We start from the raw sequence: 22,215 nt of genomic DNA, 5'->3' as shown, positions 1-22,215 counted from the left end.
TGCCATCCATTTAGTCATCAGACAAAACGTGCCTCCAATAATTTACGATTATCTTGAAATAAAACAAAAAGCAATAAAACAAAAAAGTAACAAAAAATCAAATCTATTAACATATAATAAAATCTGATCAAATTCTGTCATAAATTGATGCCCCAAAAAACTATCTCTGCTACAATTACTTCATCAAAACAACTTTTAACTACTAAAACCACTTATGAGATTTTTTTAAAATACTTGAAGCCAAATCATGAAAAAATAAGCTCTTACAAACAACTTTGACAAAAAAACTGGAAAAAGTTAATATATTTTTTAATATTACAAAATCAGATAAATCTAAACAAAAATTCTTTTCCGCCACTAAGGTACTCTGATGCTCGCAAAACAGTATGCAAGTCGTAATAGATTAAGAAACTTGTCTAAAGAACAGAAAAACACCGAAAAACTGGAAAAAATTAAGAAAAATAGTTCCAATTTTTGACATTTTTCGTAATATTTCTCAACGAAAAATGCTTCATATCCACGAAACTATAACCAAGTGTTAACTAAAAATTGCTCAAGTAATAGGGGTATCTTCAATACCCATTTGAGGCAGTAAAACACAACAATAGTAAAAAAAAAATTGCAAAAATTAGCCCAAAAATCAGCAAAATACATGAAAAACATCCGAATTAGCAAAAAATTCATATAAATTTTCAGAAACCTTCAAACCACTACCAAATCCAGCCTAAAATTAACAGCAAATTGTAGCCAAACTACTTAACAAAAAATTTGAGAAAAAAACTGCTTTTAAATGCCGCACGTGAACAAAAAAGTTTCGCTCTCTTAGAGAAAATTTTTCCACACATCAATTTCTCGCTCTCAAAAACAGCGGAATGAACAAAAACGACTCTCTTTTCGCTCCGCTCTTCACTTTTGTTCAGCACCAAAATCACTCCAAATTTTTTCACGCGTTTCATTTCCCGCTTCAAAAATCACTCCAATGAAATTGATTTTAAAAAAAGGACTTCTCCAATACTCCTCTTCGAGTCGTAAAAAAGACAGCGCCCCAATACAATTCAAATTCTTTGAATTGTAAAAAAACAAAGCAGGACAAGTTTTGACGTACAATTCAAAAAATTTCCATTGAATAAGCAAAAACTAGACCTAGCACGGACTCTCAGTTAATTGGGAAAACCATTTCCAAAAAGAATAATATAAAACTGAAAAAATATGTCAAAAAGCCGCATGTGATTAAAAAACCACTAGCGAGAAAGGGCAATTCGGTTCAAACGAAAAACTAGGCCAAGAATGAACTATTTCTCCCTTTTTCGCTCCACTTCCTGTTTCGCCGCCCCAATACAATCTAAATTCTTTGAATTGTAATAAAAAATAGGAGCGCTATGATAGCCGGCTGAGAAGCTGAGGCGCCTATTAAAACTGTAAATCCACTATATTGCTCTGAAAACGTATTCGATGAACGCTGCTTAAAGACAAATTTTAATTTCTATTGAAATATGCAATTGGAAAGCTGATGCATGCAACCATTGGTATCTTTTTGCATGCTTAGAAAAATTGTGAATTTGATCCGACTATCAGCCAGCTTCGCATAACAGTTCACAATTTTCTTTGAAATTGGAACAAACGCTTCAAATAAAAGAGTTCAAACAGATCTCATTTAACACGTCTCCGAAATAAAATACAGAACAAAATTCAACTTTCTTAGCAGAACAAAATTCAACTTAGCAGAAAGAGAGAAGAGTGAAACCAGCCCAGCAAAAGATTTCACGCAAAATGTTGACTAAGCTTCAAACTAAGGTAAAGCGAACAAGTTTAAGTACGTACGACAAAGTAAAAGGTCATAGCAAGAAAAGTGCTGATATGCAATTCAAAAAATTTTTATTGACTAAACAATAAAACTAGACCTAGAACGGACTATGAGTGAATTGGGAAAACTATTTCTAACAAATCCGATTTAAGAAAACAGAAAATCAATGTCAAAATACCGCATGTGAACAAAGACACAAGCAAGAAATTTGGTTCAGAAAAAAAACTAGGCCTACAATGAAATATGAACTAGGATTGGGAAAACCATTTAGCAAAAAAAGTCCGACCCACAAAACTGAAAAACAGATCAAAGTAAAATTGCGCATGTGAACAAACAGCCGCCAGTTTGCCAGAACAACTGCGAAAGAATAGACTTGCGTGCCATATAATAGAGATGGAAACAGATACAGATATAAATTGAATAAGGTATCGACGCCGCTCAAAATGCTCTGTACAAATATTCAGCGATAAATTAATAAAGCTTGTTAAAATTGAAGCCAGCCTTTTCATTAGGGACCTTTGTTACGCATATGAGTGACTTTGACCCCAATTTGATCCAAAATAAACTTAATTTTTAAAGTGCAAAAGTCTTTTTATTGAGTGAGGTAAGTCATGCATGATCAAAATCTAATCGCGCAAAAACTTTTTCTAGATAGAGAGAGAGGGGGAATTGACGCCACGCGCGCAAAATCTATTTGTGAGGAAGAAGCCATTTAGAAAATTTGACTTTTTCAGCTTAGCTGTGTGAACAAATGTAAAACGATAAGAGAGTCAGACGACGAAACAAAAAATATAGCAGGACAAGTCCTGACGTACAATTCATAGAAATTTAATTGACATAACAAACAACTAGACCTAGAACGGACAATGAGTGAATTGGAAAAACCATTTCTAAAAAAAATCAGATGAAAAAAAAACAAAGAAAAAACAGAAAATCAATGTCAAAATGTTGCTAGGGAGAACGAAAAACCACTAGTGAGATATGTAATTTTGATTCTAACAAAAAACTAGGTCCAGAATGAGCGGTGAATGGCTTGGGAAAACTATTTAGAAAAAAATGCGATCCAAAAAATCGAAAAAACAGTAAAAATCAGAGTGAAATTGCCGCATGTGAACTAAAAACCACTACCGAGAAACCGAATTTTTGTTCAAACACCGTTTTCTTACTCTACTTTCAAATTAGAGCGAAAAAAATTCACGCCGCAAAACCACTCGCTTTTTCGCTCCACTTCCTGTTTCGGCGTGGCTAAAATCACCACTCCAATTTGAATTGAAAAATCATGAAAATGTGTGAACAGATCTTAAAAAAAACATAGCCGGAAGAATTCCGGAAACGACTCGAAGTGGAAATACACTTAAATGCCATCCAACTAGTCATCAGAAAAAACGTGCCTCCAATAATTTACGATTATCTTGAAATAAAACAAAGCAATAAAACAAAAAAGTAAAAAAAAATCAAATCTATTAAAATATGATAAAATCTGATCAAATTCTGTCATAAATTGATAGCCAAAAAACTATCTCTGCTACAATTACTTCATCAAAACAACTTTTAACTACTAAAACCACTTATGAGATTTTTTTTTAAATACTTGAAGCCAAATCATGAAAAAATAAGCTCTTACAAACAACTTTGACAAAAAAACTGGAAAAAGTTAATATATTTTTTAATATTACAAAAGCAGATAAATCTAAACAAAAATTCTTTTCCGCCACTAAGGTACTCTGATGCTCGCAAAACAGTATGCAAGTCGTAGTAGATTAAGAAACTTGTCTAAAGAACAGAAAAACACCGAAAAACTGGAAAAAATTAAGAAAAATAATTCCAATTTTTGACATTTTTCGTAATATTTCTCAACAAAAAATGCTTCATATCCACGAAACTATAACCAAGTGTTAACTAAAAATTGCTCAAGTAATAGGGGTATCTTCAATACCCATTTGAGGCAGTAAAACACAACAATAGTAAAAAAAAATTGCAAAAATTAGCCCAAAAATCAGCAAAATACATGAAAAACATCCGAATTAGCAAAAAATGCATATAAATTTTCAGAAACCTTCAAACCACTACCAAATCCAGCCTAAAATTAACAGCAAATTGTAGCCAAACTACTTAACAAAAAATTTGAGAAAAAAACTTCTTTCAAATGCCGCACGTGAACAAAAAAATTTCGCTCGCTTAGAGATAATTTTTTCACACATCAATTTCTCGCTCTCAAAAACAGCGGCATGAACAAAAACGACTCTTGTCGCTCCGCTCTTTACTTTTGTTCAGCACCAAAATCACTCCAAATTCTTTTCACGCGTTTCATTTCCTGCTTCAAAAATCACTTCAATAAAATTGATTTAAAAAAAGGACTTCTCCAATACTCCTCTTCGAGTCGTAAAAAAGACAGCGCCCCAATACAATTCAAATTCTTTGAATTGTAAAAAAACAAAGCAGGACAAGTTTTGACGTACAATTCAAAAAATTTCCATTGAATAAGCAAAAACTAGACCTAGCACGGACTCTCAGTTAATTGGGAAAACCATTTCCAAAAAGAATAATATAAAACTGAAAAATATGTCAAAAAGCCGCATGTGATTAAAAAACCACTAGCGAGAAAGGGCAATTCGGTTCAAACGAAAAACTAGGCCAAGAATGAACTATTTCTCCCTTTTTCGCTCCACTTCCTGTTTCGCCGCCCCCAATACAATCTAAATTCTTTGAATTGTAATAAAAAATAGGAGCGCTATGATAGCCGGCTGAGAAGCTGAGGCGGCTATTAAAACTGTAAATTCACTATATTGATCTGAAAACGTCTTCGATGAACGCTGCTTAAAGACAAATGTTAATTTCTATTGAAATATGCAATTGGAAAGCTGATGCATACAACCATTGGTATCTTTTTGCATGCTTAGAAAAATTGTGAATTTGATCCGACTATCAGCCAGCTTCGCATAACAGTTCACAACTTTCTTTGAAATTGGAACAAACGCTTCAAATAAAGGAGTTCAAACAGATCTCATTTAAAACGTCTCCGAAATAAAACACAGAACAAAATTCAACTTTCTTAAATTAAGAACAAATACATCTAAAGACATTTGAACAAACAATCATGCGCTGCTAGAAAATGCAAAATAATTACAAGATAGAGATAGTTTATCTCTAGTTTTCAAGATCACACGCAGAGTCTGTAGCTCGAATGGCACTTTTCTCCATGTTGACCAGTCGCTTCAAACCTAAGCTTCTGCGTGTTTATCTGTTGATGAGATATCGGAAGGTTGCAACTGTTTCTCTTCTTCATCCTCAGATGTCGGAGGAACGTCAGTGGAATCCTCATCCATACCCAGATTCGAATCTTCTGACATCGGAACATAGTCTGGATCCTTCTGCCATAAATTGATACCCCAAAAAACTATCTCTGCTACAATTACTTCATCAAAACAACTTTTAACTACTAAAACCACTTATGAGATTTTTTTTTAAATACTTGAAGCCAAATCATGAAAAAATAAGCTCTTACAAACAACTTTGACTAAAAAACTGGAAAAAAATAATATTTTTTAATATTACAAAAGCAGATAAATCTAAACAAAAATTCTTTTCCGCCACTAAGGTACTCAGATGCTCGCAAAACGGTATGCAAGTCGTAATAGATTAAGAAACTTGTCTAAAGAACAGAAAAACACCGAAAAACTGGAAAAAATTAAGAAAAATAGTTCCAATTTTTGACATTTTTCGTAATATTTCTCAACAAAAAATGCTTCATATCCACGAAACTATAACCAAGTGTTAACTAAAAATTGCTCAAGTAATAGGGGTATCTTCAATACCCATTTGAGGCAGTAAAACACAACAATAGTAAAAAAAAATTGCAAAAATTAGCCCAAAAATCAGCAAAATACATGAAAAACATCCGAATTAGCAAAAAATGCATATAAATTTTCAGAAACCTTCAAACCACTACCAAATCCAGCCTAAAATTAACAGCAAATTGTAGCCAAACTACTTAACAAAAAATTTGAGAAAAAAACTTCTTTCAAATGCCGCACGTGAACAAAAAAATTTCGCTCGCTTAGAGATAATTTTTTCACACATCAATTTCTCGCTCTCAAAAACAGCGGCATGAACAAAAACGACTCTTGTCGCTCCGCTCTTTACTTTTGTTCAGCACCAAAATCACTCCAAATTCTTTTCACGCGTTTCATTTCCTGCTTCAAAAATCACTTCAATAAAATTGATTTAAAAAAAGGACTTCTCCAATACTCCTCTTCGAGTCGTAAAAAAGACAGCGCCCCAATACAATTCAAATTCTTTGAATTGTAAAAAAACAAAGCAGGACAAGTTTTGACGTACAATTCAAAAAATTTCCATTGAATAAGCAAAAACTAGACCTAGCACGGACTCTCAGTTAATTGGGAAAACCATTTCCAAAAAGAATAATATAAAACTGAAAAATATGTCAAAAAGCCGCATGTGATTAAAAAACCACTAGCGAGAAAGGGCAATTCGGTTCAAACGAAAAACTAGGCCAAGAATGAACTATTTCTCCCTTTTTCGCTCCACTTCCTGTTTCGCCGCCCCCAATACAATCTAAATTCTTTGAATTGTAATAAAAAATAGGAGCGCTATGATAGCCGGCTGAGAAGCTGAGGCGGCTATTAAAACTGTAAATTCACTATATTGATCTGAAAACGTCTTCGATGAACGCTGCTTAAAGACAAATGTTAATTTCTATTGAAATATGCAATTGGAAAGCTGATGCATACAACCATTGGTATCTTTTTGCATGCTTAGAAAAATTGTGAATTTGATCCGACTATCAGCCAGCTTCGCATAACAGTTCACAACTTTCTTTGAAATTGGAACAAACGCTTCAAATAAAGGAGTTCAAACAGATCTCATTTAAAACGTCTCCGAAATAAAACACAGAACAAAATTCAACTTTCTTAAATTAAGAACAAATACATCTAAAGACATTTGAACAAACAATCATGCGCTGCTAGAAAATGCAAAATAATTACAAGATAGAGATAGTTTATCTCTAGTTTTCAAGATCACACGCAGAGTCTGTAGCTCGAATGGCACTTTTCTCCATGTTGACCAGTCGCTTCAAACCTAAGCTTCTGCGTGTTTATCTGTTGATGAGATATCGGAAGGTTGCAACTGTTTCTCTTCTTCATCCTCAGATGTCGGAGGAACGTCAGTGGAATCCTCATCCATACCCAGATTCGAATCTTCTGACATCGGAACATAGTCTGGATCCTTCTGCCATAAATTGATACCCCAAAAAACTATCTCTGCTACAATTACTTCATCAAAACAACTTTTAACTACTAAAACCACTTATGAGATTTTTTTTTAAATACTTGAAGCCAAATCATGAAAAAATAAGCTCTTACAAACAACTTTGACTAAAAAACTGGAAAAAAATAATATTTTTTAATATTACAAAAGCAGATAAATCTAAACAAAAATTCTTTTCCGCCACTAAGGTACTCAGATGCTCGCAAAACGGTATGCAAGTCGTAATAGATTAAGAAACTTGTCTAAAGAACAGAAAAACACCGAAAAACTGGAAAAAATTAAGAAAAATAGTTCCAATTTTTGACATTTTTCGTAATATTTCTCAACAAAAAATGCTTCATATCCACGAAACTATAACCAAGTGTTAACTAAAAATTGCTCAAGTAATAGGGGTATCTTCAATACCCATTTGAGGCAGTAAAACACAATAGTAAAAAATCGCAAAAATTAGCCCAAAAATCAGCAAAATACATGAAAAACATCCGAATTAGCAAAAAATTCCTATAAATTTTCAGAAACCTTCAAACCACTACCAAATCCAGCCAAAAATTAACAGCAAATTGTAGCCAAACTACTTAACAAAAAATTTGAGAAAAAAACTGCTTTTAAATGCCGCACGTGAACAAAAAAAATTCGCTCGCTTAGAGAAAATTTTTTCACACATCAATTTCTCGCTCTCAAAAACAGCGGCATGAACAAAAACGACTCTCTTTTCGCTCCGCTCTTCACTTTTGTTCAGCACCAAAATCACTCCAATTTTTTTCACGCGTTTCATTTCCCGCTTCAAAAATCACTCCAACAAAATTGATTTTGAAAAAAGGACTTCTCCAATACTCCTCTTCGAGTCGTAAAAAAGACAGCGCCCCAATACAATTCAAATTCTTTGAATTGTAAAAAAACAAAGCAGGACAAGTTTTGACGTACAATTCAAAAAATTTCCATTGATTAAGCAAAAATTAGACCTAGCACGGACTCTCAGTTAATTGGGAAAACCATTTCCAAAAAGAATATAAAACTGAAAAAATATGTCAAAAAGCCGCATGTGATTAAAAAACCACTAGCGAGAAAAGGCAATTCGGTTCAAACGAAAAACTAGGCCAAGAATGAACTATTTCTCCCTTTTTCGCTCCACTTCCTGTTTCGCCGCCCCAATACAATCTAAATTCTTTGAATTGTAATAAAAAAATAGGAGCGCTATGATAGCCGGCTGAGAAGCTGAGGCGGCTATTAAAACTGTTAATCCACTATATTGCTCTGAAAACGTATTCGATGAACGCTGCTTAAAGACAAATTTTAATTTCTATTGAAATATGCAATTGGAAAGCTGATGCATGCAACCATTGGTATCTTTTTGCATGCTTAGAAAAATTGTGAATTTGATCCGACTATCAGCCAGCTTCGCATAACAGTTCACAATTTTCTTTGAAATTGGAACAAACGCTTCAAATAAAAGAGTTCAAACAGATCTCATTTAAAACGTCTCCGAAATAAAACACAGAACACAATTCAACTTTCTTAAATTAAGAACAAATACATCTAACTCAAGACATTTGAACAAACAATCATGCGCTGCTAGAAAATGCAAAATAATTGCAAGATAGAGATAGTTTATGTCTAGTTTTCAAGATCACACGCAGAGTCTGTAGCTCGAATGGCACTTTTCTCCATGTTGACCAGTCGCTTCAAACCTAAGCTTCTGCGTGTTCACCTGTTGATGAGATATCGGAAGGTTGCAACTGTTCCTCTTCTTCATCCTCAGATGTCGGAGGAACGTCAGTGGAATCCTCATCCATACCCAGATTCGAATCTTCTGACATCGGAACATAGTCTGGATCCTTCTGCCGTTCCTTCACTTCAACTCTTGGTTCGTCAGCCTCTAAATTATCCAGCGATTCGTCAAAAGCTGCTGATCCCTGGACCAAGCCGTCTTGGGGATGTTTGTTACCTGGTAAACATGCACTCGGCAATTGCACATTAGTTGTCTCGTTAGCACTAACTACAGTTGAAGGATCGAATGCTGAAGAAGGTACCGGCCCTGCTATCGTCTCACTTACGTTAGACGGAGGTCCAGAAATTGAAGACATGCGCACACTGGGTACGCCGTATAAGTTATTACTGGCTTGTGACGTATAATGTTGACTTTCAAATCTCGATGGCGCCGGATTCTCATTTCTGTAACTGTAGGTACTATCAACAAGGTTTTGATGCACAGCAACGGTAGCCGTGTCGTCTATTTTCGCAACAGGTGCATTTTCTTCTTTTGGATCAGTGCTGCTAGTACTAGTTTTATCAGGGCTATTATTTGATTGCACGTTTGGTACTGAAGAGCTGGTTGTTTCCCTCTCAGATGAACTTTGATCATCTTTCTTCTCGTCGTTCACATTGGCAGAATCGGATGAGTCTTTCGACTCGTTCTCGTCTACAGTCCCTCCTGTGTCTAATCCATACGTCTCTTTGAACCAGCTCTTGATTTCCTGCAAACAGAAAACATCAATTGTGCTCATAGTAGCTGCTATAAGACAATTATGCTCAACAAAATTTCTAAAACTTACTCTAAAGTTCATTATGAATGGGCCGAGTTTTCAAATGCAACGATCGCACTTTTATAATTTTAAACAACAATTTGACGAGAAAACAATTTTTAAAAGCACGCAAAGTTGGTCCATCAGTCTAAGATGAGGCTGCGTTCTAAACTTTGGTTAAACCTTAGCAATGATTTAAACAACTATGAAAAGGACCTATATACCAATTATCCCCCTCATACCTAGTATAGAACACCCCTTTACAAAGCGCGAGTAAAGTGGTCAATAAAATCGGCTGAGTGAAAGAGAGCGAAAAGCAGATGTCATATGGTCGTAATAAAATCTTGACGAAATAAATACATAGCAAGAAAATTCCGGTAGCGACTCGAAGCTTTACTAAATTCAAAACATAGCCGGCAGATTGCCGGAATAGCTGCGAAAGAATAGACCTGCGTGCCATATAATAGAGATAGAAACAGATACAGATCTAAATTGAAAAAAAAAATCGACGCCGCTCAAAAATCTAGGCTAAAAAACATTCAGCGATAAAATAATAAAGCTTGTTAAAATTCATTCCACAGAAGCCTCTTATTAGGGACCTTTACTGCACATATGAGTTTCTTTGACCTTAAACAAATTCAAATTAAACTTAAGTTTTAAAGTGCAAAAGTCATTTTATTGAGTGAGGTAAGTCATGTATGATCAAAATCTAATCACGCAAATAACCTAAAAACCTCCGCTAAAGCGAGTGAGAAATGACGTCACGCGCGCAAATGCCGTTAGTGAGAGGAAGAAGTCATTCAGAAAATTTGACTTTTTCAGCTTTGCTGCGTGAACAAATGTAAAACGAAAAAAGAGCGTCAGACGACGAAACAAAAAAAACCAAGATCACCGCAATATAGCTACGCTCAGCTTACAGCTTCGCAGCTATAAAAATATGGTGACTTCAGTGTCAAAAATTAAGTCAGATAAGCTCAATACTAATAGAATTTAGCATCACTCTTAGGACTTTTGATAACATCAAACAATTTAAACATCAAGTCTGAGTGCCCGGCGCTGTATTGGCTAATCCTGTTTGTTTTGATTTCATTTTTTGACCTTAAATTTATTTGCATATATTTGTTGACTAAATTCCAAGTACCATTCAGTTGAAACAGTGAATGAGATAAATCAGAAGTTAAACAAAAAAGTAATGACATATGCTTAACGAAAAAAAAAATTAAAAAAGTGAGCGCCTAAATAATAGCCTTTGATATGCTAACGTATGTGTTAATAATCGAAAATGGTCGTGTGAATTGCGGGGGTGAGCGATGGCGTTCAAGCGTGCGCAATGAGGTGGAGGATTGACGTTGGGGACGAGTTGAAGGGGGTCGAATTCTTGGAACCACCAATCACACCATAAATTTATATCTCCGAAACAGTTTCGGTGAATCGCACACTTGGACACTAGTAAACTGTGAAGCTCTAAGTAACTTTATTCCCCGGGTTTTACCTTTTCCATTTTATACTGTGTTTGAGGACGAAACTTCAAATGGTAAGATGAAAAAACTTATCAAACTAAAAGGCGCATAGTACGAAAAATTGCATAACCATAGCCATAGATTGTCAGAACAGCTGCGAAGTAGACCTGCGTAGCAAAAAACAGATAAAACAGATACAGAAATAAGTTCAAAAATACACAAAACATAGCCCTCAGATTGCCGGAAAATAGCCGCCGTTGACGCGCTTGATGCACACCGGGATTGAAAAAGAAAAAAAAGAAGAGATAAATTGACCGAATTTTTTTCAGTGTCAAAAAGTGCACTAAATCGGCGCGTAGTTTCAGTTGGTTTCTAAAACTATACTTAATTCAGTTTCTAAACTGAAAGCTAATAAGCTTAAAACCAATGTCAGCTAGCAAACACTCTAATGAACTTTGATGACCTCATTCTCAATGACTTAATGACCGGGCTTCATCGGTATATCACACCTCTTTTGATTATGCGCTTTTGACCCTGACTGTAATCACTATCTCGCGTAATTCATTGAGTGAATACATTTAAACATAGCCGGCAGATTGCCGGAAAATAGCCGCGATAGACGCTTGTGGCCTTCCATGAATTGAAACAACTAAAGAAACAAGATAGGCAGATTGACCAAAAGTCCTGTAGTAGACCACTACATTTTTTGTGTTAGATACGTACTGTCAATTTTTTGACACATACGGTCTATAAAGAAAAAACCCTAAAAGAGCTTTCTCAAAATTGATAATCAAAATTAAAAACTCAAGATTAAAACTCAATAAACATAACCGACTAACGTCGGGCGAATTGATCTCAAACGACCAGCGAGCGGTTGGCTTCGTCAGTAGCTAGCCACGGTTTAGCAAGGCTAGCTTTAGCTTGATTCTACTCTTAAGTTTTAGTTTTCTATCCTTGTTAGTGAATAAATCAAATAACGGATATTTTAAAAAATTGCAAAATCTAAAAGAAAACCTTCCAGATTTCGCATGACAAAGTCCAAAACAACTTTTGTCTCCTGAGTTATGTCACGTAACCCATCTGCAAGACTTCGTTGGCCAGTAATGATCGTTTAACTCAGAAAATGACAAAAATATTCAAAAAACTTGAAAACAATCGCAAATTTTAACAAAATCTTGCTAAAAATCAAGATATTAACATCTTCGAAACCATTTCATTGTCTCAAGAGACTATCCAGTATCCCTATTTCAAGCTTTAAATAGTTTCACTGGCTCAAAAACATCCATAAATTTGGAACATGATAATAACTGTCCGAAAATTTGAAATTAAGTTTTATCGAAAAAATGCACAAGCTAGAGTCACTAAAAAATTGATAAACATTCCATTAACTGTGAAAACTATGCGACAGTTTATCGTCAAGCCTTGTAGGAGGTCCCTAGGACCCTGGTGCCCGAAAAAATGACAAAAAATTCAAAAAGATTCAAAAACTTGAAAAAATTGCAAATAATTTTTCAAAATTGCTAACATTAATGTCTTGAAAAACTATTCATTACATCTAGAAGCTATGCAGTAACCTATAATCAAAAACTAGAGGACGCTAAGTGTTTCTTGAGATTGGAGAAACCTGAAAAAAGACCAAAAATTTTAAAATACTTTCAAAAAAGATCGCAAATTGCTTAAAAAACTGCTAAAATTTGTGATAATAAAAGTTGAAAACAGCCAACAAACATTTTCCAGAATCTTATTATCAAAAACTAACGGAGATTTCTTGTTAGGCTGAAAAACCTGAATAATGACAATGAATGTCAAAAAAAATTCGGAAAATGCAGAATTTTTTTAAAAAATGCTAAAATTCGTGGTTTTGAAATCTTGAAAAACAATCCATTACATTTAAAAAACTAAACAGTAACCTATTGTAAAACCCTAGAGAAGGTTCCTCGGCTCTTGAGGCGACAGAAACCTAAAAACCGACAAAAATTTTTGAATAACTTAAAAAAAATGAAAATTTTATCGAAAAATTGCTAAAACTTGTGGTAATAAAAGGTTTAAAACTATTCGATGGCCTATAAAAATTTTGTAGGGACTTATTATTAAACCCTTAGGCTTTTCTGGTACCTGGGTCTGTAAAAACTTGAATAATGAAAACTAAATGTGAAAAAAATTGAAAAAATTTGCACGTTTTGTCAAAAAAATGCTTAAGTTCGTGATGTTAAATTGTTGAAACCATTCTACAACCACTAGAAAATTTGCCGTGACCTATTAAAAAACCCCATAGGAGGTTCCCTGACACCTAGTGCTGAAAAACTCAAAAAGAGAAACATTTTCAAAAAGCTTGAAAAAAATTGTGAAAACTAGTATAAAATTGCGTGTTTTTAGCGATCGGTTGTTCGAACGTAACCACGGGGAGCGAGAGGTGGGGGTTGGGGGATGCACTGGGGGCTGACGTGGAGGGATGGGGGAGAGCAACAGTGGGGTGGGGGGTCGGGGCAATAGCGAGGGGGTCAACAGTGGGGGTGTCTTCAACCTCTAAGAGCCGACCTTCACACCATAAGTATAAGAGTCTCAAAAACAGTCTGAGCTGCAACAGAGCTCATAGGGTCTAAGAGCACTTAATGCCCACTGGGTGCTACCTGTTTGTCCCGATTTTGAGGACGAAAAATCAAAAGCGTCAGACGAAAAATCGGTCAAGCGAAAAATCGCATAAAAAAGACCGACAGGACTAATATAATTGCTACAAACTTCGTTTGAGAGCAATTAATTAGGGCATAAAAGTTTGGCACCACTTAGATGCACACAATTGATTTTTAACTAGTAAATGATCATAAACATTAAAGTTCCATAAGAGAGTTCGGAAATTAATTTTTTGAGCGAGGTAAGTCACGCAATTGACTTAAAAGCAGAAATGACGTCCCGGTAAGACAAAACAAAAATCTGTTAGACGAAGTAAAAAAACAGGAGCGCAATAACAGCCGACTGGAATTGCTGACGCGTAACCTCAAAGTCGTAACTTATGTAAAACGAAAAACGTGATCAAAAGGAAAAGCGAAATAAAAAAAAGGAGAGCGCCTAAATAATAGCCGTTTGAGAGGCTGACGGCGCCTATTAGTAACTGAAAAGGACGGTATCATTGAGAACATTTTCGGGCTGAAAACGATTAGAAAATCGTAATTATTAACTACTCGGCAATCAGACTCTTGTGCTCAAAAATGTTACAATCGGCTTTAATTTCGCAACAGACAATTTGAGAACAGCAACTTAGGTTGCGCAAAAATCAAGCATGAAAAATCGACGAAAGAATGTTCTAGAACACACATCAAACGAAAGAAGACCGTTAGACGACGAAACAAAAACATAGCTGGCAGATTGACAGAAAATAGCCGCAATAGCTTCGTAGATTTGCAGTCTCGAAAAATAGTAAAAAAAAAACAGACCAAAAAAACTTTAAAAGGCGAGATGTCATATTTTGATTAGAAATCTGTTTAATTTATTTATTGCCACTTCTGCTCTCAAGTAACCTTCATTTAGAGTGACACACTCACTTGACCTTATCTCCTTGAATTAAAGTTTGTAAAAAGTCAATTTTAAAGTGAAGAAGTCATTTCTGAGAGTGAGGTAAGTCAAGTAAGACCAAAAACTTAATCACGCGAGTGAACAAAAAAACTCGCTCCACTAAGAGCAAAAAATGAAGTCACGCACTCAATTCAGTACAAATTGCATGAACGAACGAACAAAAAGCAGATTGTGACGTCATATGGTCGTAACAAAAATCTTGACGACGAAATAAAAAAAACTCAAGAGAAGGCCAATAATAGCCCCAGCTATCGCTGTGCGGCTATTAAAAACAAGATAACCGTAATATAGCTACGCTCAGCTCGCAGCTATAAAGCATAACCGAATAGCGTGGGGCGGATTTCACTCCGGTTGGCTTCGTCAGTAGCTATCTATGGTTTTAGTGAGGCTAGGTGCGCCAGGGGGTTGATGAGGACAACGGTGGGGGTCTTTGGCTGCACGGGGCCACGTCCTTACGGCCTGAACGATGAGCAGGTGTGGGGATTGGGGGGGGGGGTGAAGTGGGGGGTCAAACTCTAAGAAGACCTTGACAACATAAGTATACGTCTCCAAAAGTTTCTGTGAACCGCATACTTGAAGACTAGTGAGCTAACTAAGAGAACTTAATGCCCTCTGGGCGCTACCTGTTTATCCCTTTTTTGAGGTCGAAAAGTCAAAAAGCGGAAAATCGCATTAAAAAGACCAAAGGACTAAAATAATTACTACAAACTTCGCTGAGAGTAATTGAAAAGATTAGCGAGACTAAAATATAACAGCTACAAACTTCGTTTAAGCGCAATTAACAAGAATTAATGCTAGATCATCATCAAATCGTTTATTGCAATTATTCCAACTCTAACCTTCAGCTCTGCTTCAGTAGTAGTCATCCAGTTGAATCTTTTGGCACTCAGCTGGTCCCACTCAGCCTCGAACTTCTGCCTGCTCTCTTCTATCTTGCGCTTCCTCTCCTGGTGTTTCTTCTCCATCTCCACCAACTCGTCAATCCTCTCATTCTCGTGCTCAATCAGTGCCTCCACTTGAGATTGAAGGGCCTAAACGAACAGCTAATTACACTTCATTTGTCGGGAAAGCATACACTAATTCAAATTCGTAGATTGGCTCATTTTCACAAAGTTACTTTTCTTTACAGTCAACAATGTAAAATAGCGCGCTAAGCCCGACCCTATGCATCAACAAAAAATTATCAAACTACAATTCCTCGCCACTGTACCTACTTAGCCACTGTACTGTCAAATTAGCACCATTTTATAAACATTTAATGATCCAAACTTTAACTGTAGTGCGAATTTTTCAACTCCTCATTGACTTTGCCTTTTCATTTGTCGAAATGTCTACAGCGGTCCAAACATTAACTCAGAAACATCTATGGACAAACAGTGATGCAAACTGAGAGTACCTTGAGACGTGACACAGTGACTATGGGCTGTGCAGTGGCGATACAATCTTGTTCCTCCCCTGCCCCTCCTCCTCCATCCTCTTTCTGTGTAGTGTTCACGTGGAAGTCACTGAATATATCCAGAATCAGGCGGTTGTTCCTCCTGTACCTGGCAGCTGCTAAGTGCTTCAATCCAAACCCGTCTTCATCCAAGTCTTCGTCATCTGCGAGGAACAACAGAACAATGAATTATAATCCATAAGACCACTGTACAAATAAAGAGACACAAGGCAGTAGAAACATCACCGAATAATTTTGAGCGAACTGTTATCAAACAACCCTGCAATTCATCAATTTGAATTTTATCCCAAAATAAGCCATCCCCGCTCAGAGACGCTAAAAGCCCATTGTATCAATTAGGCATCAACCATGGACTGTAATTAGTATGCTCAGGCTATAAGACAAAAGGTATGAACAAGATTCCTCATTAGGTCGGAATACCTAAAAATTTAGGTGCATGCAGTGCATACCGATTGCTGGTGTGATGGTCATTTTGCTCTCATTCAGGAGAGATCGAGGGTCGGATGATGTGAGGAGGCCAGAGGTGGAAGAATTAGCAGCCGCAGACAGACTGTGCTGTTCCTGCAACTGCTTTTCTCTGTTCTTCAGCTGTAGATATGTCTGATAGGCTGGTGAGTTGTAATACGCCTTCATCTCTTCATTGTAGCGTGCTTTGTCTATTTCGTACTCTTCGTTCAGAACCTCAAAAACAAAACAAAAGTATTGTTGGCATCCAAGTTTATGGATTTAATATTTCTTCATTTGGATACTTGTCTAAACTGTATTATGAACGATGAAACAAACTGCATTCCTCTTTCCTATCAAAATAATGATCTAGTCAACAAACACATCCAGCATGTTCATAGAATTCCATCTCATAGCCGATTATACCAGGATACTGGATACACTATATTTTGATGTTCAGATTGCGGGATGGTAGTGACCACAAATAGCGAAATGAAAACACGACTCAAACAAATATTAGACTCATCAATGACGTTTCAATCTATCCGGTTCAAAGCCTACATCAAAGTTCGCGGTATCAAAGATATTTCTGCCAGCAAAAGATTTCTTCTAGAAGATACAACGGCAACAAATATTAATCTCATGTTTCCAAATGAAATATCAGACGAATTGTGACTACAGCCAAAGTTGTCTCAGCAAAAAGTCAGACTGTTAAAAAATCCAAATTCAAGCATAGCTGGCAGATTGCCAGAAAATAGCCGCAATAGCTTCGTAGATCTGCAGTCTAAAAAACAGTAAAAAAGACAGACCAAAAAAATTAGTCTTTTCATTGAAGGCCGATATGTTATATTTTGATTTAAAATCTGTATAAGTTTTTGCTGCCTCTATTAGCTGCTCTCAAATAACCTTCATTCAGAGTGACACTTACCCATTTGTCCTTGTCTCTTTGAATTAAAGTAAATAAAAGTCAATTTCAAAGTGACGAAGTCATTTTTGAGAGTGAGGTAAGTCAAGTGTGACCAAAAATTTAATCACGCGAAGGGACAAAAAACTCGCTCCACTAAGAGCGGAAAATGACGTCACACATGCACTTCAGTTGAAATTGCATGAACGAATGAACAAAAAGCAGATTTGAAGTGGTTGTGGCGACGAAATAAAAAAAAAACACAGCAGGACAAGTCCTGAAATGCAATTCAAAGAATTGAATGAAAAACTTAGAATTACTCCACCTGACCGGCAGATCAATTCAACAATTCCAGCCAAGACACAAACAAAATCATCTCAGAAAATTGAGAAACAAACAATCAAACAAACTAAACAAATATATAATCATTGACAAAACTTTGAAGCTTTTAACCCTAAGGCAAAACTTGAACCCTTTAAATATACCTATTTCAAAAATATGTTCAAAACCAAATTTTGTTTCTGAAATTGGTGCATTATTACATCAGCAAGGCCTGAAAAAATTCATTGGCCCTTGAAGACCGATTAACTCGAAAATTTTCAAAAATTAAAAAAAATGAAATCAATTGAATTTTAATGAAATGTTGATGAAAATCGTGATATTAAAATCTTAAGAACCATTTCTTAAGAAATGATTCTAGTGTCTCTAGAGGCTATCCAGTAAACCAATTCCTAGCCTTAAAAATTAATTGGTTCCAAGATCGATAGGCAAAAATTTTTATAAAAAATTTCATATTTCAAAAAACACAAATTCGTTCTATTAAAATGCAGAAAACCATCCAATTACTCCCTAAGAACTATTTATTAACATAATATCAAACCCTGTATGAGGTTTTCTGGTTACTCAGGCAAGAAAAACTGAATAAAAGGCAAAATTTTTGAAAAAAAAAACTTAAAAAACTTGCAAATTTTATCAAAGAAAATTTTCAAAATTTGTAAGGTTAAATTGTTGAATACAAATCCATTGAAACTAACAACTACGCAGTAACTTTTTTCAGACCATGGAATAGGTTTCCTGGCACTTGAGAATTGACAAATATCAAAAATTGACAAAAAGTTTAGGAAACCTCAAAAAATTGCAGATTTTATCAAAAAAATGCTAAAATTCGAGACATTAAAATGTTAAAAACCACTCCATTATTACTAGAAATTATACATTGCCCTATTATCAAACCTCAAAGGAGATTATCTGGCCCCTGATGCTGAAAAACGCAAAAATGACAAAAATTTTCAAACATACCCGGCAGATTGCCGGAAAATAGCCGCCGTTGATTCCAATAAGCATGATTGGGATTGAAATAACAGAAGATATTGAAAAAAAAAGAATTTTGTACAAAAACATTTTTTAAAGTCCGATTTGTTTTGATGGCATTTCGTAGTTGAACATACTTCTGTTTCTTAGAGAGAGGCTACAGGGGCTACTATCAATAACAATAAGCATTAGAGATGGTAAATAAGACTTATAGGAACGACGTTCAAATAGCGGGCATCTAAAATTGGGCTTTATGGGTTTATCCCGTTTCTATTTCTGACTTCAATTTTTATACTGACTCTGTTCATTTTGAATTGCTTTGCTGAGCAGCTGATGTTCAAATTCACTTTTAGCAGAATGAGAGAAGAGAGAAACTAGCCTAGAGAAGTCAAAAAGATTTCACGCAAAATGTTGAAAAGGCGGCAAAATGAGGTAAAGCGAAACATTTTTTTATTCGACGAAGTAAAAAAAAAATAGGAGCGCTATAATAGCCGGCTGAGAAGATGAGGGCGGCTATTAAAAAACTTGAAAAAAAATGCAAAAACTAGTATCATTTTGTGTGTTTGTGTTTGTAGTACCAAAAGATATAGATCATAAAATGGTCATAACAAGAACATTTGTCTCGCAAAAGGCCTTCATCAACTTTTAAAAACTTCAACATAACACTAATCAAGCAAAAAAACTTTAAAAAATTACAAAAAACATGAAAAATTGCACCATTTTGAGCCCAAAAACTCCTAAAAATGATCTAAAAATTGAGGTCATCCCAGCAGCTGCAACACTCTAAGCACTTGAAGCACTACTAACGTCCGCTTTGGGCCTCTAATGAAACTTAATGTCCGCTGGGCTTTACCTTTTATCCCGTTTTGAAAGATCAGTCATTGAAAAATGTGTGAACACATCTTAACACAGCGCCCCAATACAATTCAAATTCTTTGAATTGCAAAAACCAAGAGAAGGCCAATAATAGCCCCCAGCTATCGCTGTGCAGCTATTAAAAACCAATTTAGGCAGCTGGAGCACCGATCTAACCTGTTTCTCACTGTCTGGCAACTCCCTCCACATCTGTCCAATAATCTTGGCAATGTCCCACATCTTCATCTGGGGATTCTCTGCCTTTATTCTTTCGTGGACACTCTTGTTGTACCTCATGTAGGACGACATTGGCTTCTCTGGTTTCTTTGGCGGCTTGATCTCACTGCCACCCGAGGCACCAGCAGCTGCTCCTGCTAAGGAGGCGCTCCCGGCACCCGCCAAATGAGACGTCATTCCAGAAGCAGAGCCTCCGGCCATCATCATAGCCTAAATAACCACAGCTCGCCACATGAGAAAACAGACAGCACGTACATGGACGACGAGCAGGAAAAAAAGCATTTTGAGTATACGATCTCATGAACTCATTTAATTTTTTACTTGAGCGGAAGAGTCATTAATGATGATCACTAGTCAGTCTAAAGGTAGCTGATCCATAACCAATTATCTCAACAGAGCTCGATGGCAGAATATCAAAAAGGAACACAAATTCATCTGTCCGTAATCTATGCAAACACGAAGTCGTAAAGGCAGAGAAAGTCAAGAAAGCTAGTTATTTGATGTTGAACAAGCCACCTGATTGGCAGCTGACAGATTGGCCGATGCTGTTACACTGGAGTGACCTCCTGAAGAGCCACCCCCACCACCCGATCCAGAGGAGGAGCCACTTCCATGGTAGTGATGCGGATGAGACATACTTCCTACTCCACCTTAAAAAAATTAACAGTACAAAATTACATGTCCCTTGACCAGGCATTAGAGTGGTTGAAAATCTAACAACATAGCCGGCAAATTGCCGGAAAATAACCGCCGTTGACCCGCTTGACGCACATTGGGATTGACAGGATTTTTCTAAGTGTTCTTAATGTGTGTGCAAATTGTGCATATTCGGTTAGATTCTAAAATTAAACTTAATTCAGCTTCAAAACTAAACGCTATTAAGCATAATACCAATTTCAGCTAGCAATTGCTTAAGTGAAATTTTATAACCTAATGCGCTATGACGTAATGACCGGGCTTTACATGCTCATCCCGTTTCTTCTGATTTTGATCTTTTGACTTTAACTATTACGTAATTCAATGTGTGAAAAAATTCAAAACTCATTTAGTTGAAACCGTGAGTGAGGTAAAAGTCAGAACTGAAAATCGTGACAAAAATGTGAAACGAAAAATGTGATCAAAAGGTCAGGTAAATTTCAAAAAAGGAGAGCGCCTAAACAATAGCCATTGAGAGGCTGACATCAGCTATTAAAAATTCAAGACTAAATTCTGAGATATTCAATTTTGGAAGACATCGATATTTTTTCGGAATTTTTTTTGGATGATGAAGGGAAACACGATATTGGTATTGAAGAAACAATGTAAAAATTACCACAGCACACATCTCCACATTATCCGGAATAGACAGATATAATATTCTCTAGCATTGTCAAACATTGGGAATGGCATCGAGATAGACGAAAATTCATTTTAATATACCGCTTTCTTTGCTACATTTGGAATATTGGCGCAATATATTTTTCTGAGGCCGAAGTAAGATATAGAACAGTGATCAAAGTTTTTCATCATACGTTGAACAGAAATTATTATTTGAAAATAGTGTCACACTTTTTCAACTAAAATACGCATATTTGAAACAGGGATTTTTAGTTATACAGAGGAGATTCGCTATTGGCTATTCGATTTCAATTTTTTGAAAACTCATTTTGAAGACAAAAGAAACACCCCAAATTTTTATTCCTTACTTTTCCTAATTTTTTCTTTTATAGTAGTGTTTTAATTCCATTCTCCGGAAAGGAGGAAGATCTTTCGTATTTTCGGGAGCACTCCAAAGCAGGTATCTTTCATTCAAAATCATTGAGCTTTGAAAAGGTAATGTATTGCAGCCAATATTGAAAGTTTTTAAACCAAAAGATTCTGAGAAAGCAGTTTATTTAACAAATAACAAGCCTGCAAACCTTATTTAATACCGAACAGCCAACTCGTAACACTCGCCGAGTAAAAAAAAGCGTGTATGGTTTGAATTGAATCAATCAATTCAAAAACGTCCAGCTATGTACTGCGACCTTACAAACAGAATGACTCTAAAACGCTTGCATTGCGTGATAGATGAAAAAAGGTTGAGAAAAAGCCACAAGGCTCAGAATTCAGTGATTAATTGGGACGCTCATTAAAAAATGACAGCTAAAAAAACTTATTGATTACATGCGAGAAAGCGAAAATTGCAGAAAAATTTGATGTATATGAACAACGTTGATAGCGCCAACGTTGACATCAATAAATTTGAAAGACTTGCAATAATTTGGAAAAGCTGCAAAATTTTTAAATTCAGTAATTAAAACTTGGATAACAATCAGCAGGTATAATCTTGATATCACCAAAAATTCATACCAAAAAAATCCTGATAAAGGCCGTCTGATGAT

General features: G+C 35.7%; 1 protein-coding gene across 2 annotated transcripts in view; it reads right to left on the bottom strand.

Moving 5' to 3' along the window:
* Nucleotides 1-8,593: 8,593 nt before the first annotated feature.
* The window catches only part of LOC142339535 (uncharacterized), a 28,563-nt gene continuing 14,941 nt past the window's right edge, over nt 8,594-22,215 (bottom strand). For both annotated transcript variants that reach the window (XM_075389641.1, XM_075389642.1), the window contains exons 2-7: nt 20,369-20,502; nt 19,793-20,062; nt 16,551-16,782; nt 16,042-16,244; nt 15,485-15,676; nt 8,594-9,567 (exon numbers count right to left, since the gene is read on the bottom strand). In XM_075389641.1, coding sequence (XP_075245756.1) covers nt 8,782-9,567; nt 15,485-15,676; nt 16,042-16,244; nt 16,551-16,782; nt 19,793-20,062; nt 20,369-20,502 — 1,817 coding nt within the window. In that variant the 3' untranslated portion in view covers nt 8,594-8,781. The remainder of the gene's footprint in view (nt 9,568-15,484; nt 15,677-16,041; nt 16,245-16,550; nt 16,783-19,792; nt 20,063-20,368; nt 20,503-22,215) is intronic.

Source organism: Convolutriloba macropyga, chromosome 5, assembly GCF_964194025.1.
Source record: "Convolutriloba macropyga chromosome 5, txConMacr16.3, whole genome shotgun sequence".
Taxonomy (NCBI): Eukaryota; Metazoa; Xenacoelomorpha; order Acoela; family Convolutidae; genus Convolutriloba; species Convolutriloba macropyga.
This window is presented reverse-complemented; position numbering and strand designations above follow the sequence as displayed.